General features: G+C 37.4%; 2 protein-coding genes across 4 annotated transcripts in view; both read left to right on the top strand.

Annotated features, from left to right (window-relative positions):
- LOC127861110 (F-box/LRR-repeat protein 7-like) overlaps window positions 1–7,288 on the top strand; it is a 36,369-nt gene extending 29,081 nt beyond the window's left edge. For all 3 annotated transcript variants that reach the window (XM_052399490.1, XM_052399489.1, XM_052399488.1), the window contains exons 3-7: window positions 1,024–1,290; window positions 2,351–2,517; window positions 3,285–3,487; window positions 3,995–4,174; window positions 5,587–7,288. In XM_052399490.1, coding sequence (XP_052255450.1) covers window positions 1,024–1,290; window positions 2,351–2,517; window positions 3,285–3,487; window positions 3,995–4,174; window positions 5,587–5,758 — 989 coding nt within the window. In that variant the 3' untranslated portion in view covers window positions 5,759–7,288. The remainder of the gene's footprint in view (window positions 1–1,023; window positions 1,291–2,350; window positions 2,518–3,284; window positions 3,488–3,994; window positions 4,175–5,586) is intronic.
- Window positions 7,289–9,442: 2,154 nt separating this feature from the next.
- LOC127860529 (uncharacterized) lies at window positions 9,443–12,580 on the top strand. Its single transcript, XM_052398644.1, has 4 exons — window positions 9,443–9,787; window positions 10,697–10,866; window positions 11,365–11,584; window positions 12,008–12,580. The coding sequence occupies exons 2-4, from the start codon at window positions 10,699–10,701 to the stop codon at window positions 12,406–12,408; spliced, it is 789 nt and encodes a 262-aa protein (XP_052254604.1). The 5' UTR covers window positions 9,443–9,787; window positions 10,697–10,698; the 3' UTR covers window positions 12,409–12,580.
- The last annotated feature ends 10,496 nt before the right edge of the window (window positions 12,581–23,076 follow it).

Here is a 23,076-nt window from a genome sequence, read left to right as displayed (position 1 = left end):
ATATCAATATATATATATATATATATATATATATATATATATATATATATATATATATATATATATATATATATATATATATATATATATAAACAACTGGTAGCAAGATGAGTTGTAGATAATTGGACAGTTACCACATTTAAACTAATTCTTTTGACTTGAAAAATTCTTTTCAGCTCAATTCAACATTGAAAAATGCCCATAATATCACTTATAGTAATTTTAAGTATTACATTTGGAAGTAGATAACTTGGTGGTTATTTTATTTTTTTTATATTATTTTTTTAATATATGTATATAATTGTTTCACCTCTAGCTCCAATTAAATGGAAGTTTTAATACAAATAATTTGAAGTATCAAAATACATTAGTATTGTTTACAGTTGTCGCACATCTTTTTGGACCATCATGCAATAAACGTGCAACGTGCAAAATAGTTAATTAAACATTTGTACATGATCAATAAAATGCAATTTTAGAAAAACATGTTTTCACTTGTAAGCATATAATTTCATCACCTATGCACACAACCGATGTGTACTAATTTCAAATAGAAAGTTACGCAGTAATTACACGTATTTACCGTGGATCTCTCAGACTGCATACACCAAAACGTTTTAACGTTAGAATCAAAATTCACGGCGCCTAGTCAAAAACGCATAATACCGGAAACATGTGTACCGTTTCGCATATCAGACGATAACACACTTAAGTTTCCGTCATCCGTTTTGGTTATGCGCCATGAAATTAAAAAACGTAATCGCCCCGATTATTCCTTTCCCTCAAAAAGAAAAGTGAAAAAGGCCGTATGCTGCAAACAGCATAAAATCAGAACAGGGTTGCATGCCGTTTGCTGCTCATTAGTATCTTAAGGTTGGAAACTAAGCCAATAAAACTTATATCTAGTAAGAAGGGTATTAAAATTATTTTGATTTTCCAAGGGATTAAACACGAGTCAAAATACGTATCTGAGTGGTTAAGGGCTACCGCTCCATCTATTGTGCGGGTTGGGGGTGTTTGCAGGTACGTTTGAGCAGACGAGCGAGGGGGAGGAGGACGTATACGAGGTCGTGAACATCGGCAAGATCAAGGCGCACACACCGAACCTGCGCGTCGTTAACCTGTACGGCATCACGTTCATCGACGACTCGCACATCGAGCTGCTCACGTCCAACTGCATCCACCTCGAGTGCCTCGCGCTCAACTTCTGCCTGCGCGTTAAGGGCGCCTCGTTCAAGAATCTCATCATGCGCTGCAAGAAGCTGAAGACGCTCCTGCTGCAGCATACCGGTAAGTGTGCGTGGTCATGGGAGAATCATGTGAGATTTGTTCTCGGAAAACCGGGCTTAATGCATGCGCGTTAATTGTCGTACCTGATTAGCCTTATCATGGAAGACACCCCCGCCGTTGCTGGATTTTCATTCAGATGACACCTCCTAAAAATTCATTCGATGCGGAAAATGCCGTCTTTGATTAACCTGTGTGGATTGCACAGGCTAATATTGGACGACTCTTTACACACATGCATGTAAGCCAGTTTCAAAAAACGACAGAACTATGCGCATCTACTTAAGTAGTAAGATGTGTTCAAGCTCGAGATAGTTTTCACTTAGCGAAATACGATGGAGTGAGAATATCTTGGGAACGGTTGCCTTTTGGGTACTTTTATATTAAAACGCTGATATCATAGATATTCTGTTGGCGAGAAAAGACTGTACGTTAACCAATTTATGCCTAGTGGACCCTCCCGTCCTTCTGAATTGGATAAATTTATTTCCAAAATTAGGGATGTCTAGTATACTTATTTCTATATTTAGAATATTTCTTACAGAAATTTCTGTAAGCAAACAGCGCAGACCCTGATGAGACGCCGCATCATGCGGTGTCTCATCTGGGTCTACGCTGATTGCCAAGACCTTTTTCTAGACGCTATGCATGCATGGGATAATTCAACCGCATTATCTGGTTTACCGGTATACCAAAACAATGATGGTGTTATTGTGGAAGAAATGGATAAAGAATTTGTTTTATAGGGTTTATAGAAGGTAGCATCAATAACAAGAAGCGTTATACTTCCACCGTCGTATAGCATTGCTACAAGCATAGATTTACAGACTCGTAGCCCATCGAATGATGAAGCGATTCCATCACAGAGTTCCTGACCGCAACCACGAAACCTTGTAGACATGCTACAAATATCTCAACAACGTCTCCTTTTTCAGATTAAGTATATATTAGCCCTGTTCTGGGAAAATGTGGCTTAATGCATGCGCGTTAAGTGTTGCCCTGGTCCGCACAGGTTAATCAGGGACGACACTTTCCGCTAAAAATAAAAATGACGGTCTTTCAGGTGTCGAGGACGTGTACATGAAGAGCGTTGCGTGGGAGACGTCACAGGTTCACGAGGTCGACCTGACGTCAACAGAGCTGTCCGCGGAGTGCCTGGAGCACGTGCTACTGCGGATACCCTTCTTCACGTACCTCGCTCTCGGGCACTGCGAATTCTTCACAGATAAGGTAACGCTAAACGCGCCTTAAACATATGCTATGCAAGAAATAGTACATACCAGTGAGGGCCTCCTTGCATTGAAACGACCAACCAGTCAGCCCCAAAACGTTGACCGGACCGAAACCGATGACTGACGTACTTTTAAATTTACTGATCGAAAGTTTGTTTAATTAGATATTTCTAAAATAAAAATAAAAATACATTTTGTATAATCATAGCAATTATGATGACAAAAGCATGAGGCAAGTTATATCGGTAATCACATTTTTCAATTCAATTCAGGATGTTATTTCGGCGTACGTTTGCAAACCATCTATACATCTCATAAGTATTTCAATCAAAACAAAAGATGCACTTTACTTTTATTTCATTTCTGCATTCAGCTATCATAAACTAGTCAATTTGTATAAACATTTAAAGATGTATTAATTGTGTTTGATGAATCGTGAACAGTCAGGGTGTGCTGTCAGGATAAAACTTGTTTCAAAGAAATAAACACATTTAACTCTTTCAGTGCTGGAACCGAATTGCGAAGGCCTTTGCAAACAGTTTGGATCTAGATTAGACGCCACAAAACGTGGCGTCTTATCAGGATCCAAACTATTTGCTATTCTGATAGTATTCTTTGAAAAAAAATTGAAGAAAATACTAATTTTAGAAATTCAGCAGACGACATTTAAGCAAACGACAAATTTCCCAGCATGCAAAGGGTTAATAAATGTATCATTCCAAGTGTATAATCATGCATTACAGAATACAGCGTTCTTTACCGCAGATACTAGGTGAGATGGTCGCAGCGGGGAAGTTCCGGCAGCTTAAGGCCATCGACCTCAGTTCCACTTCCGGTTTGAGCGAGAACGCCATCTACCAGTTTCTGCAGACGCACGGCTCCGGCCTCCATGGCCTCGTGTTGTCAGGGAAACCGAAACTCACAGAGAGCTTCTGGCTGAACGTTATAGCGTTCCTGAAAAATATCAGGTATGCTTCTATGGTCTCACTTCCACTGGTGTAAAGATTAACTGCCTTTCTCTGGGAAAACGGGGTTTAACGCATGTGCGTAAAGTGTCTAAATTCACGGGCCAATGCGTGACGACTTTTTAAGTTATTTATGTTTTGTTTTCGTTTAAGGACGTCTCTTTTTTGCAAAAATCCAGTTTAGGCGGAAATGGTCGCCCATTATTAGCCTGTGGGGACTGCATTACAAAATGCATTTAACCCCAATATCTGAAAGCGAGGCTCATATACTATCCTTGGTTGACAACTTCTATAAACTTGGCTTATGCCTTATTTTTGTTTTGCTCCCTCTTTCATACATTTGCGCGTATTTTTATACTGGTTACACTAGTTTTAGATTATTTCCAAGACGCCAATAGCATATACCCTTTTTATAACAAGAGAGAAAAATTTGATCGTAACATTTAAACTTATGAACTATAAACCCTGAATAGATATTAGAAGCAAACGTCGTTTTTGTCGTCCTCTCAGGATCTGTGTGCTGGGTACCGCCAACGGCTGGTTCCTGAAGCTCACCACGAAGGTTCACATCGACCAGGTGATCGAGGCGTTCGCGCAGAACTGCCCGTACATGAGCCGCCTCGAGATCCAGTGGGACCCGGATACCATCCGCTTTAGCGACAAGAGCAGCAAGTTCATAGACCATATCAGGTAGGTATTGACCGGGAACCATCCGCATTGCAGGCTTTTTAGGCTACTAGGTGAAGGGTACAAGAGCAGCAAGTTCATATTCCGTGTCAGGTGGGTAGGGACTAGGAACCATCCGCATTGCCGGCTCTTTAGGCTACTTGAGGCCCTTTGTTAGCAAGTTTATAGATCTTATCAGGTAGGTATTGGCCGAGACCCATCCGCATTGCGGATTTAGTAGTGTTCTTGATGCAGGGTACTAACAAGTTCATAGACCATATCAGGTTGGTAGGTGCCGAGAACCATTCGTATCGCGGTTTTAGTAGTCTATTTGATGCAGGGTACCAGCAAGTTTATAGACCATATCAGGTAGGTATTGGCCGAGACCCATATACATTGCGGATTTAGTAGTGTTCTTGATGCAGGGTACCAACAAGTTCATAGACCATATCAGATTGGTAGGGGCCGAGAACCATTCGTATCGCGGGTTTAGTAGTCTACTAGTATTTGATGCAGGGTACCAGCAAGTTCCTATACCATATCAGGTAGGTAGGGACCGGGAACCATCCGCATTGCATGTTAAGTCATTGTGTCACACCGGTCTTAGTGACAATAACGTAGTGACGTCACCATCTATGTATAGAATGATGTTAAGTAGGCTACTTTATGCAGGGTACCAGCAATTTCATAGACTAAATAAGGTAGGTAGGGGCCGTCAAACATCCGCATTGCGGGCTTTGTAGGCTACTTTATGCAGGGTTCCAGCAAATTCATTGACCATATCAGGTAGGAAGTGGCCGAGAACCATCCGTACTGCAGGCTTAGTAGGCGTAAAGGTTCAGGGTACCATCCTTCCTATAGTTCTTAATATGTGCGTTGGGTATGCCAGATGCCATTTCACAAGTTAATTATAGACCTTGAACTATCCTATTCAAAGTCATGTAATTAACATGAAATTACTGAAATGATTCAATAAGTAGCATTTTACAAAGCATTTATAAATACTCATAGGCGAGCATGAATCTGATGTCTGCTGCTCTTTAGGAGACGGGTTTACCATGCGAGCATACTCTTTCTTAAAGAGCGGTATTGGCACTGTATGTTAGAGCAATACTGAAAACATAATTGTATAAAAAATGCATCTAATGAGCCGTGTTCTTGGAAAACTGAGACTACAGACGTGCGTTAAATGCCTTCCCGGATTAGCTTTTCAGTCCGCACAGGCTAATCAGTTACGACATTTTCCGATTCTATGGAAAAATCGTTTTAACGAAGTCTCATATACTAGTAAAAGAAAACCCATTCTAGGTAGAAAGTGCTGTCCAAGATTAGCCTGTGCAGACCGCACAGGCTAATATGGGGCGACACTTTAAGCACATGCAATTAGCACAATTTTCCCAGAACGCGGCTCAAATACTTCAATTGAATCGCTTCAGATTACGGTGCCCGTTTCTCAAGTCGTTCACCCTGTCGGACGGCGAGTATTACGAGATGGTCAAGTCCAACTTCGAGCGCGCTGACCGGGTCAAGGTGATCCGTACAACGACCTTCTACCAGACCAGCATCATCAGCCTGGTCTCCTGCTTCAACGACCTGCTCTTCAACTAACATTATTTCTAACACTTTTTTAAATGTCGATATACATTAGGTGGTCGTGGTAAATGCCCTCAATGCCCGTGCATAAAGTAATCGTACAGGCTGATCCGTTACGACTCTTTTCGCTTTAACTTTTTCTGTGTGTATTTCTTCATTTAAGCATAAATTCACTTAAGTGCTGTCTTGGAACAGCTGATCCCAGAGGGCACGTTGCGCGCGTGCATTTAGTCCCTATTTCCAACAATATGTCTCATAGTATGTATTTATAAGCCCCCTCCCCCATTTGCAGCAACCGTGTGAACTGTGCGCAGTATACATGAACATAATACATTTATGTTGCATAAAAAGGACTCTATAAATGCGTTATAAACGTGTTCTGTTACCGAATCACTGCATTGAGCATATATAAGATCAGCAATTGGTTCCTAATAAGTACCTATGGAAAGTATCTCCTAGTTTTGTTGCGAAAAACGTCTATACGTGCACGTATTGGGGCCCGTTCTTCAATATTTACGACATTGACCTTTGGCCATTTTTGGTGTATTTCTACGAATATTTTATACTTCGAAGATATCTTTAAGCATTTGCGTCAAATGTGTAGCTACGTTTCCATGCGTCTAATGCGTTAAACAGTAAGTCACGAGGTATTCATGTACATTGTTTAAATGGAGCTGATGAAGTTGATAGGTAATTGTTGTGCGTTGTGGCGATGCATTTGGGTGCTTAGTATGGACTGGATGGTGTTAAATTTGATGTTCCCAAACCCGTGTTGAATTGTTATAGCGTATGGGTAGATGAGCCGCACCATGCATCATGGGTATTCTGTAATATGCGACCAGCGAAGCTCTAGAATAGCCTGTGCAATCGCGCACAGTCAAGCCTGGAACGTAGCTAACCCGTTGGGTTATGACACCACGAAACCTTGCGCGACTTAATAGTGAGGTGGTTTGCTGGCCACATATGGCATAAGGCATATTTTCGCATGACGCGGATGAAATAATCTGAGTTGTAATAGTACCGACAGGAAAATATGAATTTTTAAAATTGGTTTAGTACACAGTTTTGTTTCAATCGAATAAATGAGTATCATTTTAACCCATTTATGCCTAGCATCTAGAAAAGAAGGCCTTGGCAAACAGCGTAGACCCAGATGAGACGCCGCATGATGCGGCGTCTCATCAGGGTCTGCGCTGTTTGCTTAAAGAAATTTCTGTTAGAAGTATTCTAAATATAGAAAAAAGTATTATAGAAATCCCTAATTTTGGAAATAAATTGATCCAATTAAGAAGGATGGGAGAGTACACAAGGCATAAATGGGTAAAGGTTTTCGCGAAATTAATTTCAAATATGCACGTGTCTTTCAGTATTGAAGTGTATATAAAAATCTACGAAACTACAAGTACCCATATATAGAAATTATGTAGTGTAAGCCACGAGATAGTGTTTTTGATTTGTTCTTAATATTTGATAATAGATCTATTATTTTATGAAAAATGTTTATAGATTGGACTGTTTTTCGAATAAAAATACACGATATGTTGATTTTGCATTGTGTTCATTTAGTCGGCCAGTAATCATATTTATCGGTTAGTATTTATATACATTCGCCACAGAATACACTTTGTTTTAAATTTACTGTATTGAAACACATTCAAATATCTCCGAACTTGTTTACATACAAGCTGTGTTGTATTTACGAGTTAATTGAACCACTCGTAAGAACATTTATATCACCACTCATAAAATGATAACAACAAACATAATCTTCCTACTTAGCAGTTAATATTTATGACGGAAAATGATAAAACGACGTTTCGTTAATATGTGTGGTAACACTTAATTGCGTAAATGCGCGTTCTTGACTGAGTATGTACACATGTATTGCCGATTGGTTTACCACAATTTCAGTAAAATGTGATATTGTTTTTGCATCCAATGTTCTTTAATCAATATGAAAACATGTCACATTTTTGATCAAGTCGACAAAGTAAGTTTTTTCGATCGGTTTAGTTATACGCATTCAGCTTATATTATCATATTCGAACCGCAATCATTTCCACGCAGCATGAGGCGTGTTAGTGGGGAAAGACTTTTATCAACACGTTACCATAAAACTTACCCGCACACTATCCACTTTAAGACAAAACATGTGTTGTTTATTGCATTTCAAAAAATATTTGGATGACATAAATAGAGCTTTCTAGTCTTTGCATACAGGTGTAGAAAAGAATTACCGGTGATTGAGTGCTGCCGTCCTTATGAAAAAAAACCCTGTTTTAACTTTTTTTTTACAAATATATTGCTCGCCACCCTAAAATGCAAATCTTCATTGTCATAAAGTATACGTATTCGTATTCCATAAGGACTCAATATATTTAAAAAAAACGACGTCGAATTAGTTTTAAGTATATATTAAGAGTGATTCATGCTTCTGTTAAGATAAGCATTCGATGAATCTCTAAAAATAATAGTTATTCTATGAAATTCGAAACTTTCAAAACAAATCGATTTCAATTATTAATACACTTGTGCAAATAAAAAGGTGATTGTTTTGTACGCCGGTTGTAGACTATTCAAACACACGTAGGAATCTGCTTCAACCTTCAATCGAATTCACTTTCATTGGGATATCTGAATAGACACTACATGAATACAGGTTGAATTAAATCTAATTTCAATCTATTTCTTATATTTTGAAAGGCCAGTGATCTGTATTAAACTTGGTTCACGTGAAACGAATGTATTTTTCCGATGCGAGTATATACAATAAATCCGAAATATTACAATTATAGTTTTACATATATAGTAAAAAATGTTCCAAAGGCAGAGATTAATGACATTCTGTCCAAATATATTTTGACATAGATTAACAGGTTGAAGTTAAATAAACAAAGAACTCTTGATGTGCTAGTTCAATTTTAATTTGAAATTTAAATGACAAAAAGTCTGCGTTTGGGTGGGTGGGTTGCGACAGCTTTTTCGAAACAATATTGTGAAACAACAAGCACAAATTGATGAAAGTAAAGGCGTTGAATAGATGCCCATGTAATGTTATAAACAAATGCATATTGTTTATTGTTTTAATTATTATTTTTTATAGTCTCATCTTGGCGATTATACATTATTTTGAAAAAATCCTCGATGTGCAACATGCTGTGAAGTAAAACAACTAGATGAACTATTATCTCTGCCATTTTCACATTTGTTGCCATGCTAAACAATAACAGATGAAAGTAATAGAGTGATTAACGTGCATTTTTACGTCAAAGCCGTCGTTTTAATATAATATGACTGAAATCTAACAAGCTAGGCGACAATACGATTAATATAAGACATGACAAAACCAAATTATTTTTGCAGTTTATGGTGATTTTACTTGAGCACTATCTCGTTTCGGTTCAATATATATCCCCATTCTTACTGAGCACGCGCCATGTATATATTGTGTGTACTGCCGGTACCTAACAGAAATGCCTTAGTACTGCCATTACTAGCTTTTTTAAAACTCTTGCGCCCATGACGATCTGAACCAAAAATATGTAAATAGCTGAATATCAAATTATAGATCTGCGTTTAAAGAAGACGTTAGAATTAATCAAGATTTAGCGAAAATCAATGCGGGTACAATAAAATGAACGCGATTTCTCGGCCTGGCCTTAGTTGTGATATTATTGAATTATCATAGTGAGTGAGTACAACTGCATTCGATCTCACCCAACCGTCATAAATCCAGATTAAAAAGATGGTTCAGTTATAAACTGTTCAGTTGTAAAAGTAGTCGATACGCCATAAATGAAAAGGCAAATAAGGTCGGCATGCAAAGCACGATATATATTCGGGATTGCGTTAAAGTACTACATGTTGAATTAGTTCGTGTGTTCATGTAAACAAAAATGTGCCCGTCCTAGCAACCGTGTCGACGTAGATTCGGTTATGTGATAGTAAAAGTAACAAATACATACATTAAGTTTCATTAAATTATGCGGACGTGGAGTTTTTAAACCGCCTTAAACAATCCAAGAAGAACAAAAGGCTAGCAAAGTAAGTACTCTTATGAAGTTATATTAATGTTTCATTAATTTAAATATTTCACCAAGTATCGCGGATAAATGCATATATTGTATTTAAGCACATTGAGTGTTCAAGTAACTACCATATACATGTAATAGCAGCATGCTCCGTTAAAGTCATACGTTTAAATTAAACGCCTTTAAAGGGGCCTTTTCACAGATTTTGGCGTTTTTTAAAGTTTGTCATTAAATGTTTCATATTGATAATTGTAAACATTGGATAAAGAAAGCTATAGTAAAAAATCAAGAATACAATTAAAAAAAGAAAAGAAAGGCAACCCTCAGCAGGGCTCGAACCACTGATCCCTGGACTCCTGGAGTAAAAAGCCTACCACTTAGACCACTCGGCCATCCTTCCGGATACAATGGCGGAAGTATTTTATACTATATATAAGCAATCCTCGTAGTTTCACAAAATATAACGACAACAACAGGACTCTCCAAATTATTATTTCGTTTCGCGTTGCAACGCTTTATACTTTTTAGGTTATGAAATCGTCAAAAGATGCATATAATGGCTATTTTAGAGCATGGTAAATGTATAGTATTACTGTTTCCTTACAAATATAACAACTAAAACGAAAATTTGCGAATTAAAACAACTTTTTTCAACTTTGTCAATTTCCCCAACGTGAAACCCTTTAACCCCTTTAACAAGAATTTGCCCCCGCACCACGAGCGAATGCGATCAAGAAACGTCTTACTTATTTTTTTGTCAGAAAAGCAACGTCTTAACTCTTTAACGTCTGGCATTAGTGTCAAACATGGTCATTGATATGTTTGGGGGGCATATCTGCCAGGAATTGTTAGTTGAATACAATGCAGTATTATTCAGAAAAAAAATCGCTTGTATGATCCTTATTATAATCAATATTTAAAGAGATGTCTGAAGCTACCCCCGTGTCGCCCAGGAAGGGCAGCGTCCCCGCGTCCCTCACAGGGGCCGAGCCCAAACGAAAGTCAAAAGGAAAATCAAAGGGCCCAAAGTCGTCAAAGGTCGAGAACCTGCCTTTTATGGAAGCAGACGAGTTCAGCGATGTAACAATAATTGTAAGTAAAACGGACACGACCATCATGTGCACATCATTAACTAATAAAATGAAGCACATCAAGTTTTTTCCTTCACCACTACAGCAAAAGAGAGTCCCATTCATTGTATTTCACGAGTTTCAATTAGTCCCGTTAGGATTACATTTTGGACGTTTTATATGTACCTCAAATGTGGGAGAAAACTATATAGCATACCATTAATGGTTTAGTATACGTATCTATTGGTAACCTTATCCCGAGCTGTTTTACTGCAGATCTATTCGAGCTGTTTTATTGAAAACCAGATACAGCTGTTTTACTGCTGATCTATTCGAGCTGTTTTAATGCAGATCAAATACAGCTGTTTTTTTTGAAGACCAATTACAGCTGTTTTACTGCAGATCAATCACAGCTGTTATACTGCGGATCATTCACAGCTGTTTAACTGCAGATCAGCTGTGTAACTGCAAATAATCGAAAGCTATTTTGCAACATATAATTGCCGCTGTTTTACTGCAGATCGATGAAAAGCGACTCTACTTCAACAAGTGCCTGCTATGTTACAATTCCCCGGTGCTCAGGAAACAGTTAACGGCGGATGATGGAGGAAGTTCCGGAAAGGGCGCCAAGTCTACCGGCAACAAGCCATCCAAGGACCTAGACATGTCCGACAAGCGTTTTGATGACGTGTGCGAGCTTCTAGCATTCATGGACCCCAGGGTGGAGACAGCTCTCTCAGGCAAGCGACGAAACAAAACAAAACACATAAGAAACGTTCCATATGTACCCGATTTATGATTTATTGCTTTGCTTAAAGCTTTAGCCAGCCTAAGTGTTTGATCATATATCTTGTCTTAAAATAAATTATATCCTTCCGTGTACCACTTCAATAGCGTATTCATCAACATCATTATTGGCTTAGTATCAGCATTCATTAAAACGATTTTTTTTTCAACGAATTGCATGATAAGAAATGAACAGATTTATAAAACTGGATTACATGTAGATTGTGATATTACACCTGTGGACATTATACGGCATTCATGTAGCGAAGTAAGTTGTGTCCGTAATGAATACTCTCTTAAAATGAGGTTTATAATGTTTCAGTATGCCGTCTTATGGTAGAAATTCGCAAACAACTGTTCGTGTATCGCTGTTTCAGATCAAGACTGCTTCCGTCTTCTACCACTTGCCGAAGAGTTCGACATGAAACCGCTGATGAAGTCGTGCGAGGTCACGTTGACCAACTCATTCGCGGGCATCCGTAGAGGCCGCAAACCTGGCTCCGTCGCCACTGACGTAACGATCGCGAATCTCGCCATTGCCGACAAATACCATTTCCCCGTTCTGCAGGAAATGTGTATGGAGGAACTGGTCGCCAATGACAACCCGTTCAGCGGAAAGGTCATCGCTGATAACGTTGACCTCTCTGAGCACGTTAAGCGACAGGTGCTCGAACGAAAGCTGGAGAAAGTGAACATGGCGCTTGCGCGGGAGAGGAGAATTAATACCGAACGAGAGCAACCACGTGATTCCAAGGGCGGCAAAATATGGAAGAAATAAAACAACTGACATTTAATAGAAAAACAGAAATTAAATAACGTATGTATAGTGTGGAACTGCAAGTAACGTCTATGTTCATATATTTGCAACATGTTTTTAGTATATGTATATAGCATTTTATTTATTGTACCAAAATATTCAATGTTATTAAAATAAATCATTTTATACGAGAGTGTATGCGTAACTACAGTTTTTACTGCGCGTCGTCTGACCATAGACGTACTACAGTTACTGAAGCACTTAAATACCAGAGCGTGTTTCGTCTCGTCTGACGATTGACTCAACTATAGTTACTTCTCTTACTATAATCTTCTGATTAGGGACTTATTTAAGATACTGTTTTTTTGTTGGAAGTATTGACAATATGTTGAATGATTAATGTCCTTTGAACCTTTTACGAAATTGGTGCCCGCTGTATACAAAGACCTGAATAATAATACCATTCTTCACCTGCAGAAAGTATCCAATACAGACCAATTAGATCATTGATGGCAGGCAAACAAAGATGGGTTGGGCAGTCTTATGACTAATACATTGTCAAAATAATAACCTTCTTTCGCGAACAGACATCAAAATTAGTCTTTGAACATTGGGCTCCTAACAATAATCAAAGACCGGTACACACGTTTATGTCAAACATATGTATACATGTATATTGGGTAATTATATTTGAATAACTGCAGTGTCAGTGTGTTACTTAGCACCCCAGGAAACCCGATACCTTGTGAGCAGCATAATACCATCCGAGCAGCTTTGTATATTTTAGCGTGACCAACTTACATAGGGGAAGTGAATTAAAAAAATAATAATTCAAAGTTATATTTCAAACAATTGTGTATTAACATTGATAACAAAGGTATTGTCCTACATGTAGAAAAAATCATGACAAATTTTCTTAAAAAATGAGCGAAATGTGGCTCCCTGAAGTAGCAGATCGGGCAAAATGGGCCATGTTCAGGCATTTAGGGGAGAAAAACTGCTTTAATTTGCAAGCCTCTACAATAATTAAAGGATTTATACAAACTTACACATGTCTGCCATAACCTCTTAGCAGGGTTTCTCCGGAAAACTATTTTTTTGTGGAGAAATTTGCGTTTTTAATGACCATGTTGGGAAAACATGGATACCATCTGGAGAAGAATAGGAAACCTTATGTGAGCAGCAACTTTATAATTCTTTTTCGTGACACACAAAACAAATTCCAGCCATTTTGTTGCAATGTCTTTGCTTTGTAGAGGCCTATAGTAAGTGTTTGTGGGCACATATGCATACACATGTACTTTTAATGCTTTATGACCTAAAGTAAGTGTATGTGGGCACATATGCATACAAATGTACTTTTAATGCTTTATTATACATTATATGATATTCTTTGCATTTCATCCAACATCATTTCAGAAACTTGAATCCTTTGTCTGATATATAATGTGGTTATACTATGTCCACTTTTAATAGATATGTAAAGCTGATAGTGTTATCTTAATTGCTAACTCGTTTGCCAGTTTGTGCTAAAATTACAATGTATCACAATGCTAGTGTTGCCCCCCCCCCCACACACACACATTATTATACACCCACAAACTTTGTTAAGGGGCTATATAGGAATCAGTTTGTCGTCCGTCCCGATTTTTTGTCCGTCTGTCCGTCCCGATTTATTTTCATGAAATAACTTTTGAACAAATGAACATACAACCTTCAAACTTCATATGTTGATGCACCCTTATGAGCTTTATATATACACTACATCGTCTTTTAGGTCACTAGGTCAAATGTCAAGGTCACTGTGATCTCTTATAGAAAACTGTAGCATAGGCTCCAGAATTGAATTGCTTCCACCTACAGCCTTCAAATTTCATGTGTAGATGCACCTTGATGACTTTCACACGTCACGCCCTGTTTTAGGTCACTAGGTCAAAGCTCAATGTGATCTCTTATAGAAAACTTTATCATTGACTGAATAATAAAAGTGCTTCCACATACAGCCTTCAAAATTCATATGTTGATGCACCTCTATGAGTTTTACAGGTAAAATCCAGTGTAAGATAACAATGTTAAAGGTCAATGTCACTTTAACCTCTTATAGAAAACTTTAATGTTGGCTCCAGAACAAAAATGCTTCCATTCACAATCTTCAGACTTCCTATATAGATACACCTGACCTCAATGAGTTCTACATTATCACGATACATAATTTGGCCATTAGGTCAAAGGTCACTGTGTTCTCTGATAAAGAAACATAACATTGGCTTCCTGGGTTCTACACACCTCATATGTAGATGCATCAATGAATTGTGCGTACCACATACCCTTTAGATCAGAGGTCAAGCGCACTGCATCCGCGTTAACATTGGCTCTAAAATAAAGGGATTGCAACCTTCAAACTTCATTTGTAGCTGTACTTTTATTAGTTCTGTCCGGCATATACAGTGTGCGTTTATATCAAGTGGAAATCTCTTTACTGTAACATCACATTTTCAATCAAGGCTTATGGTGGGGGGTATGAATCACCTTCAGTGGTAGCTCTAGTTGTCTCAGTCGCAATACACTAATTTATTATTCCTTTTCTTATAGGTCATGATGTTTGCCTTAATCTGCTTCTATTGTGCGGAAAAGTTTGAAGTGCTTGAAGCAATAATTAAACATCTCAACCATCGCCACCAGAAACATGACATAAAATATAAGCAACTTGAACTATAGATAGCACTACAGGCTTACTAGGGTACAGGACAAAGTCACTAGAAGGCGTTGAACCATCAACGCATACAGTGTTGGCTTGTGAAGATAACCTAGTAGTGAATAAAAGACGTCTGGCCGTTGAAACACGTAATATAACAACTTCAAAAGATTTTAAAACATCATCAACTTTTTTGTGCTACTATTGCAATTTAAGATCTGATGACTATAAATGTATTTTAGAACAATAGTGTTGGTAAAATGAAAACTGGCGCATGTTGAAAAGGCACTATTGATAATATAGAAGGCATTAAAAGTACATTTGTATGCATATGTGCTCACTAACACTTACTATAGGCCTCTACAAAGCAAAGAAATTGCAACAAAATGGCTGGAAATTAGTCTTTTTGTCACGAAAAAGAATTATAAAGTTGCTGCTCACATAAGGTTTTCTATTCTTCTCCAGATGGTATCCAAGTTTTCCCAACATGGTCATTAAAAACGCAAACTTTTCCACAAAAAATAGTTTTCCGGAGAAAACCCTGCTGAGAGGTTATGGCAGACATGTGTAAGTTTGTATAAATCCTTTAATTATTGTAGTGGCTTGCAAATTAAAGCAGTTTTTCTCCCCTAAATGCCTGAACATGGCCCATTTTGCCCGATCTTCTACTTCAGGGATCCACATTTCGCTAAATTTTGTAAGAAAATTTGTCAGGATTTTTTCTACATGTAGGCCAATACCTTTGTTATCAATGTAAATACACAGTTGTTCGAAATTGGACTTTTATTTTATTTTTTATTTTTCTAATTTACTCAACCATTTGTAAGTTCACGCTAAAATATACAAAGCTGCTCGGATGGTATTATGCTGCTCACAAGGTATCGGGTTTCCTGGGGTGCTTTGACACTTGCTTAAAATGTATAAATATGATTTATTTGTAGTGAGATGACCATAGCACACACATAACTAAACTGCCTTTATGACTATTGTGGGATTTGTCTGGATATCATTCCTCTGGCTATTTAGCAATTACTTCTGAAACAAAAGAGCACAGGAGTTTGAAATTCTATCCATAAAGCTAATCTAATGGCTAAATAATAAAAAATTAACCCCTATATAGTATATAGTCTTATCCATAAAGCTAATCTAATGGCTAAATAATAAAAAAAATAAACCCCTATATAGTATATAGACTATATCCTATATAGGGGTTTATTTTTTATTATTTAGCCATTAGATTAGCTTTATGGATAGAATTTCAAACTCCTGTGAATAGAGCAATCTGGATCAGCAGACGACTTATTCCATTACGGAAGAGTCCGGATATAGCCGATGTACCACGATTGTCAAAAGAGCAATCGCCAGTAAATAGCGTTACCACTTAATACTGGTCTATTAGCTGAACCAGGAAAAGTTTGACCACCGTGATATAAGTGAAATACACGTACTTATAAATCCGCCAGAAATAGTCTACATCCTCCCCCACCACATAACATACCATTATGCTTATAGTGCTAAACTTGTTCTGACTGATATGTAAGATTAAAATCTCTGCACATCGCTTCAATGCAATGAAATGTATTGTCCAATGCGATTTCTTGTTGAAAATCTCAACTAGTGTTCGACTTATGTTTTGTACAAGCAACCGCACGAACGGCAAGACGAGAACCATGATTCCAGTAGGCACCACTTTTTATGCTGCAGTATAATAATAAAGTCCTTTTTTGTAATCAACAACCACTTTTTCCAAGTACCTTATAAGGTTGTTATAAGAGACTTGATCACAAACTTGAGTATTTTTTAAGAATGACATCAAATGAATTAACTAAAATTGTAATTTTAGAACAAATCAATAATATTTTGTAATAGTTTTACACAGTAATAATAAGAAAACATGTATAGAATTTGTATTGCTCTATTGCCTTGGGATTCAAACATTTCAGGCTTTTGAAATGTAATAGTAGTTTAATTATTATATCGGTAATACACGTTTTTTTTCGGCATAGCTGTTTAACCCATATTTTCACCTAAAATGACCATTAACGTAAATTTTCTAACCCTATTTCAAAGTCAGGATTTATCCGGTACGCCGAATAAATAGTTTACAGATATTTCCTGGTTATACTAAGCAACATGACATCAGCATCGTAGCCAAGCTAAGGAACGACGAGTTACACATTCGTTATAAATTATTTTTACCAACGTCGGCATTTGTCTTAATTTAATCATGTTATTATAAGCGCTTATGTAAGCAGAGCTGGGGTGTGGCGTTTAACACTTCTTCTGAGTTTGTTTCAAAAGTTTCCCGAAGTCCCGGATTTATTGACTCGGGTAGGCTACTTTTAACGAGTTAAATCGACTTGGCACTCGCAATCTAGTAGGCACTGGGCCTGACGCGTGTCCCGAAAAAGTTGTACTCCCTATGGACCTCCAGGGTGCTAAACCGGCACTGCGTGTCCGCTTTTTTTTTATTGTACAAAGACTCAATTTCTCTTCGGAAATCGTCTTCACAATTGCAACACAGACACTTTGGCCACGAAAATATTTCAGTTTGTCGCAACGATTACGAAAAAATTGGATTCCAAAACAGTTCCGTCGCACGAAGAATTATGCCCTTAAGGTGAATGAAACAGTCATATATTCGGGGTGGGTCCATAGGCACGTCAGAGGTGTTCGATTTCATTCAAAACTTTGGAAAGCCTTCATACATATGCTGTGTCTGTGTTCTTGTACAAGAGCATCCGGGGTAAACCCCACCTGACAAGTATGGCGACCAATAACCGATCGTGCATGCTCCAAAACGGTGCAGAAAAATATGTAATTCATTGTATTCAATCACATATGGCACATGTTTGACTTACGTTGATTTTCGGTCATTATGAGAAATCCCGTTCAAACTATACACCTGTCTATTCAAAGGAATACACTCGAGGGATGTTTACCATTTAGATAAAAACGCGAAACATTTGCACATACATGTATACAACATTCGGCAGATATCATACAATATTTGGATAAACCCCATATAAGTATATCACTAGATGTGTGCACATATTTATCGAGTGTTTATTTTTACAACGATAACATAATATTTACCTTATATATAACCCGTAAAAGTGTTCACATCCCACCTAAGCCCATAGTTAAATGTATGTGAAATTTGTAAACTAAACCCTTTTGTAAATTACCCAGATTAAACACGTATTGCGTTGTTTTATAATGGGAAGAATCCGTCAGGGTATCAACATCTCTGGGATTTCAGTTTTCCTTTCGAACAACAATGCATCTGAGTGAGATGCACTTTACATGGAGTGATCAGATATGGTGTATGAACAGGCGATTGCTTAAAGTGTTGTTACCATCTGATTGTGTTTTGTATACGTGGATTATTAAGAAAATTGATAGTTTAACTTTAAGCAGCGCGCAAGCATTATTCCATCTTTGAAAAACATGCTACAATAAAAGTATAAAGTTATTTCTATAACGCTAATATTTGTGCATGTATTTATTTGTATCACGTATTCATCGAGCTACCCCCCAAACACATACAAACACACATGCACACCAATGGCAAAATGTAAAGCTCTCATATAATTTACCGATATTTAGAAAAATGCTATATGATTTCCGAACAGAAAACAATGAATTGAGACTCTTGTCACATTGCTAAATATGTTTTTACAGGTATTCTTATAGCTACTACTCCAGTTTCAAAGTCAAAATTTGCTTACATACAATAGCAGACATACAAATTGAAACGCTTTCTCTTCTAGATTAGCGTTTCGGCAGGGAGGCGGAAAACTACAACGGGCGAGGCATGGTCAGGGGTGATAACCCCAAAAAAGGGTTAGGGTAAGGGTTAGGGTTAGGGGTCGGGTTAGGGTTAGGGTTGGGTTTAGGCTAACCCAAACCCTAACCCGACCCCTAACACTAACCCAAACCCTAACCCTAACCCTCTAACCCCCCTTGCGTAATACCATACCATGCCCCGCTCGTTGTAGTTTTCCGCCTCCGTTTCGGCAAGATGATGGATGTTCAAATATATGTATATGTAGAGAAGCACTGTCTATGTCGACTAAATGAGTTTTTATCCGTCCATGAGTTGACATGACTTGATGTTTTGTTCTGTAGTCAGCAAAACGTTCCTCTGTGCCCGGATGAATTTTCCCGCCAACTGTTAACTATTTAACACATGTTTTTAACTTAAATCAAAACCCGCAGCGACAAATAAAATATGTTCCCTTGTAGCTGGTGCTATTTGAGAAAGAACAAAAGCTTACCACATACTTTATGTATGACAATTGATGAAAAACAAGACATGGGTTTTGATTTAAATATGATACTTACCGGAATTCAAAATTCAAGAAAATAAGTATTCAATACATACGCAATTATCTACAATATACAATTAAAAAGTAAGTTTTTCTAAAATGATTTCATTGATGATACCCGATGTTTGTCGTCATAATGTACCTTCTGAATACTCTCATCAACACATGTATTGCCCAATCTACATTCAAGTTGGTCCAATGATATCTCTGCCGGGTAAATAAAACAAAAGGATTCCAGTCCTTTGAAAAACAGGATCGCGAAGGCGTGTGGCAGTTCTCTTAATATATATGGATATGGAGACACATTGAGAACTATCTGGAAGAAATATTTGAGTCAAATTCTTATTTAACTTTGTCGGGGAATTTTTAATAAGGACATCTCGACCGATTTCGTATTTTTCAAGTCCGTTGAACACATGAACGCCGGGCAGTGGGGAAGTTTTAATATAACTTTGCTATAGTGAACTCTAAGAGCATTTGTTTTAAAAGATAATCTAACCAATAGCCCAATGATTCTGTGCCCCAATAGAGCTTGGAAATTTTCCTTTTATGTGGATATTGAAGCCTTGTCAGTTTTTAATCTAATTTTCACATGGGACTTGGTCAGAACATTGTTTTTTAATGAAATCTTTGCACAGTTCGAAATTTTTTCGAGAATGGTCCAGTCGTAAGAAATCGCATGTATGCCTCAAACTTTAGTGCTGAGTGTTGTTTTAATAAGCTGATAATACTGGGACTAAGGAGGTCAAGAATAAGATGGTGTTGGTATTAGGATTCGCTAGGCGACACCATACCCACTACGCATCGGCGACCTGTTGTTATATTGACCAACATACTTATATGCTAGCATATATTATGAAAAATCTTAAAAATATAAATGACACAGTTATCATCCTAATTACAAATATCATTCATATGAAAAATTGAGTAATACAAATATTGAAATACAAATTAGAAGATGTGTATGTGAACACTCGATAACTGAATAGCAAACACGCCTACCGGGTCTATGGTATGTTGTGTCTAGTAATCCATTTTCTCAAGCCTGGGTATAACATTCCTATCAATTATGTTTTGAATGTGTTATTGAACGATTCTCTTTTTTGCGACTTAAATTCTTTTTTGATGGTGAACAGAAAGAAAAAGAATCTTTAATTTCGCCAATTAGTTATCACATCGCTTCGATTCTCCCAAATGCGACCCATATTTTCGACCGTACCGACAGCACCCGACACCCTATAACTTTTATTGTTTGCATTTTACCAGATAAACAGAAAATTGTGTGTGAATATTTGTGAACAGCACTAAGCAATTGTACATTTAAGCAAATACTGAAATTCGCGTCTACTTCGACATTTGGAAGCATGAGAAATTTGGTTCAGTGTTCCTTCCTTATCTGACTAAGCCATATTTCATGAAGTTGTCCTTAGATCTGTATATATCCTTTTCTATTAGATGACTTTATACATTATAATCCAGAGTACGGATTTAAGTCATGCAATTCTTCAAATATTTTATCTCTCAGCGTACATAAACATACATGTACATGTACTTGCTCTTTAATTTCATTAATCACTTACAGAAAACATTTGAACAAAAATATTAATCAACTTAAGGCAGGCAACAGTTACACAATAGGCTATAACGGCTTGAATGGTCATTGTTGGCTCAGGTTCTACTTTAAAGTACCCTGAGTACTCTTGAGTATGCTACAAAGAATCTGGGGTATTGAAAATATATTAAAAAGTACCCCGAAGTATTGCATGTTCCTTTTAAGCGAATTTCCGTACCCGGGGTACACTGTAGCATACTAAATAGTACCCAGAGACTGAGAGTACTTTTAAGTAGCACATGAGTCTACACAGACCAATATAGTGCTATTAAAACTTTAAATCGAATGATTTATAAGACACATGACTAACTCGTGAAACAAACAACTCAATTTACAACTTGCGTTAAAAATAATAACTTAAAAGAATCACTGTGGATTCTGGTTGCCATGGTAGTAATAACATAATGGGAAACAATTCTCGGTATACTAGCCAGCAAAGCCCAAAACTCTAGCAAATTTCTAAAAGTCAACCCAAATACAACGATTTTGGTTCATATCATATTTATTTACAATTGGAAATTGCTAGAACATGAAATGTGTGTCATTTATTGCATTACACGCATTAACAAGATCACATTTTGTTCTACATGTGCCGAAGTTAATAACAAGGACTGACATATGTTCAGTAAGCATATGTCATTAAATGAGATTGTTAAACACTTTACCTACCTGCCCCCCCCCCCCCCCTCTTCCCCGGGTCTCTGTAAACTATATGTACACATATGTACAAATATGCTCCGATTATTCAAATCAAATCAAATAAATTTTATTTTGAGTATGCAAGACAATAACAAATAACATAAGCTGCAAAGCTTTTGAACCGACTAAACAAAAAATGTAAACAGTAAAACACGGGTAAAAAGCTAGATAAAAGAAAGACACATTTACATGGACATAGAAATACAAATACAACATCAAACAATACAGTTTAAGGCATACAACACAAATCTACTTGACAAATTCCGGACTTTCCTGCTGGTATTGCACTAGGAGGGGAAATGAAAGACATGTTATTATCATCATCATGGCACGCATGGGGTTAAATATATTTAAAACAGTTAAATATAAGTGTATAGATTTGCTGGACCAGCAGCAGAGTCAAATGCAAAAGGTTATTTATAATGTACCGGAAGTAATAAGGCATGAATTGAAACCAAAAGCAATATGCAAGAGATGGAGGTCAAAAGACCAGAAATCATGTTAAGGACCAAGGGATTCCCGAAGTCAACCAGGAGCACCTCCCCCTCAAGAAATCTAGGTGTAGTCTTACTGTACTCGAGCGTCCAGCCCACAGCAGTCCATGGAGATAGACCACTGCTGCCAGAGCGCCCGAGTCTACCCCTTTCGTCACACCAGGGGCACCATGAATACTCCTGACCCCGCTTACGGTCCTTATCAGATCTCCCGCCTGACGAGGTAAAAGAAAGATTAAAGTACATATACAAACACAAATAATACACATGAAAGTTTAAAAGCTGTGTAGGAAGCTGCTGATCTTTTCCTGTGGATACGACTAAAAACTGCAATAAGAGCTAGGAATTAAAAAACTGAGCGCAAAAAGAAACACAAATGTACGACAAGATAAAATATTTCTAAGAACGAATATCACCTCAAATCATATTTGGGGTGAACTGATCAGCAGCTTTCTCACCATAAAACAAGTAACATAGCAAAAAACAACACAACTATAAGCAGGCACAGGCAAACCAATATACTAAAGCAAAAATAAGATACAAAAGCAAAAAGCAAAAAAAAAGCAAAATTAAGGACAGCACAAGCAACCAATGAACAAAGCAAACCAATATACTAAAACAAAAATAAGATACAAAAGCAAAAAGCAAAAAAAGCAAAAAATAAGGATAGCTAAAGCAACCATAACAAAGCAAAAAAAACAGTGTGGCGTGCCGCTCAGGCAGAATATATTGGATTCAGCAGCTATTCTAGTCTGCGTTTGACTCAAAATGTCATCCTCCGCGATTTGACTGGAACCAGCATAGCTGGATAAAATTGTATGAGGATGGAGTCCGATGGACGATAAATTGCGTGGAGAT

Source organism: Dreissena polymorpha, chromosome 15, assembly GCF_020536995.1.
Source record: "Dreissena polymorpha isolate Duluth1 chromosome 15, UMN_Dpol_1.0, whole genome shotgun sequence".
Lineage (NCBI taxonomy): Eukaryota > Metazoa > Mollusca > Bivalvia > Myida > Dreissenidae > Dreissena > Dreissena polymorpha.
Note: the sequence above shows the minus strand (reverse complement) of the source record. Positions and strands in the feature narration are given on the sequence as shown.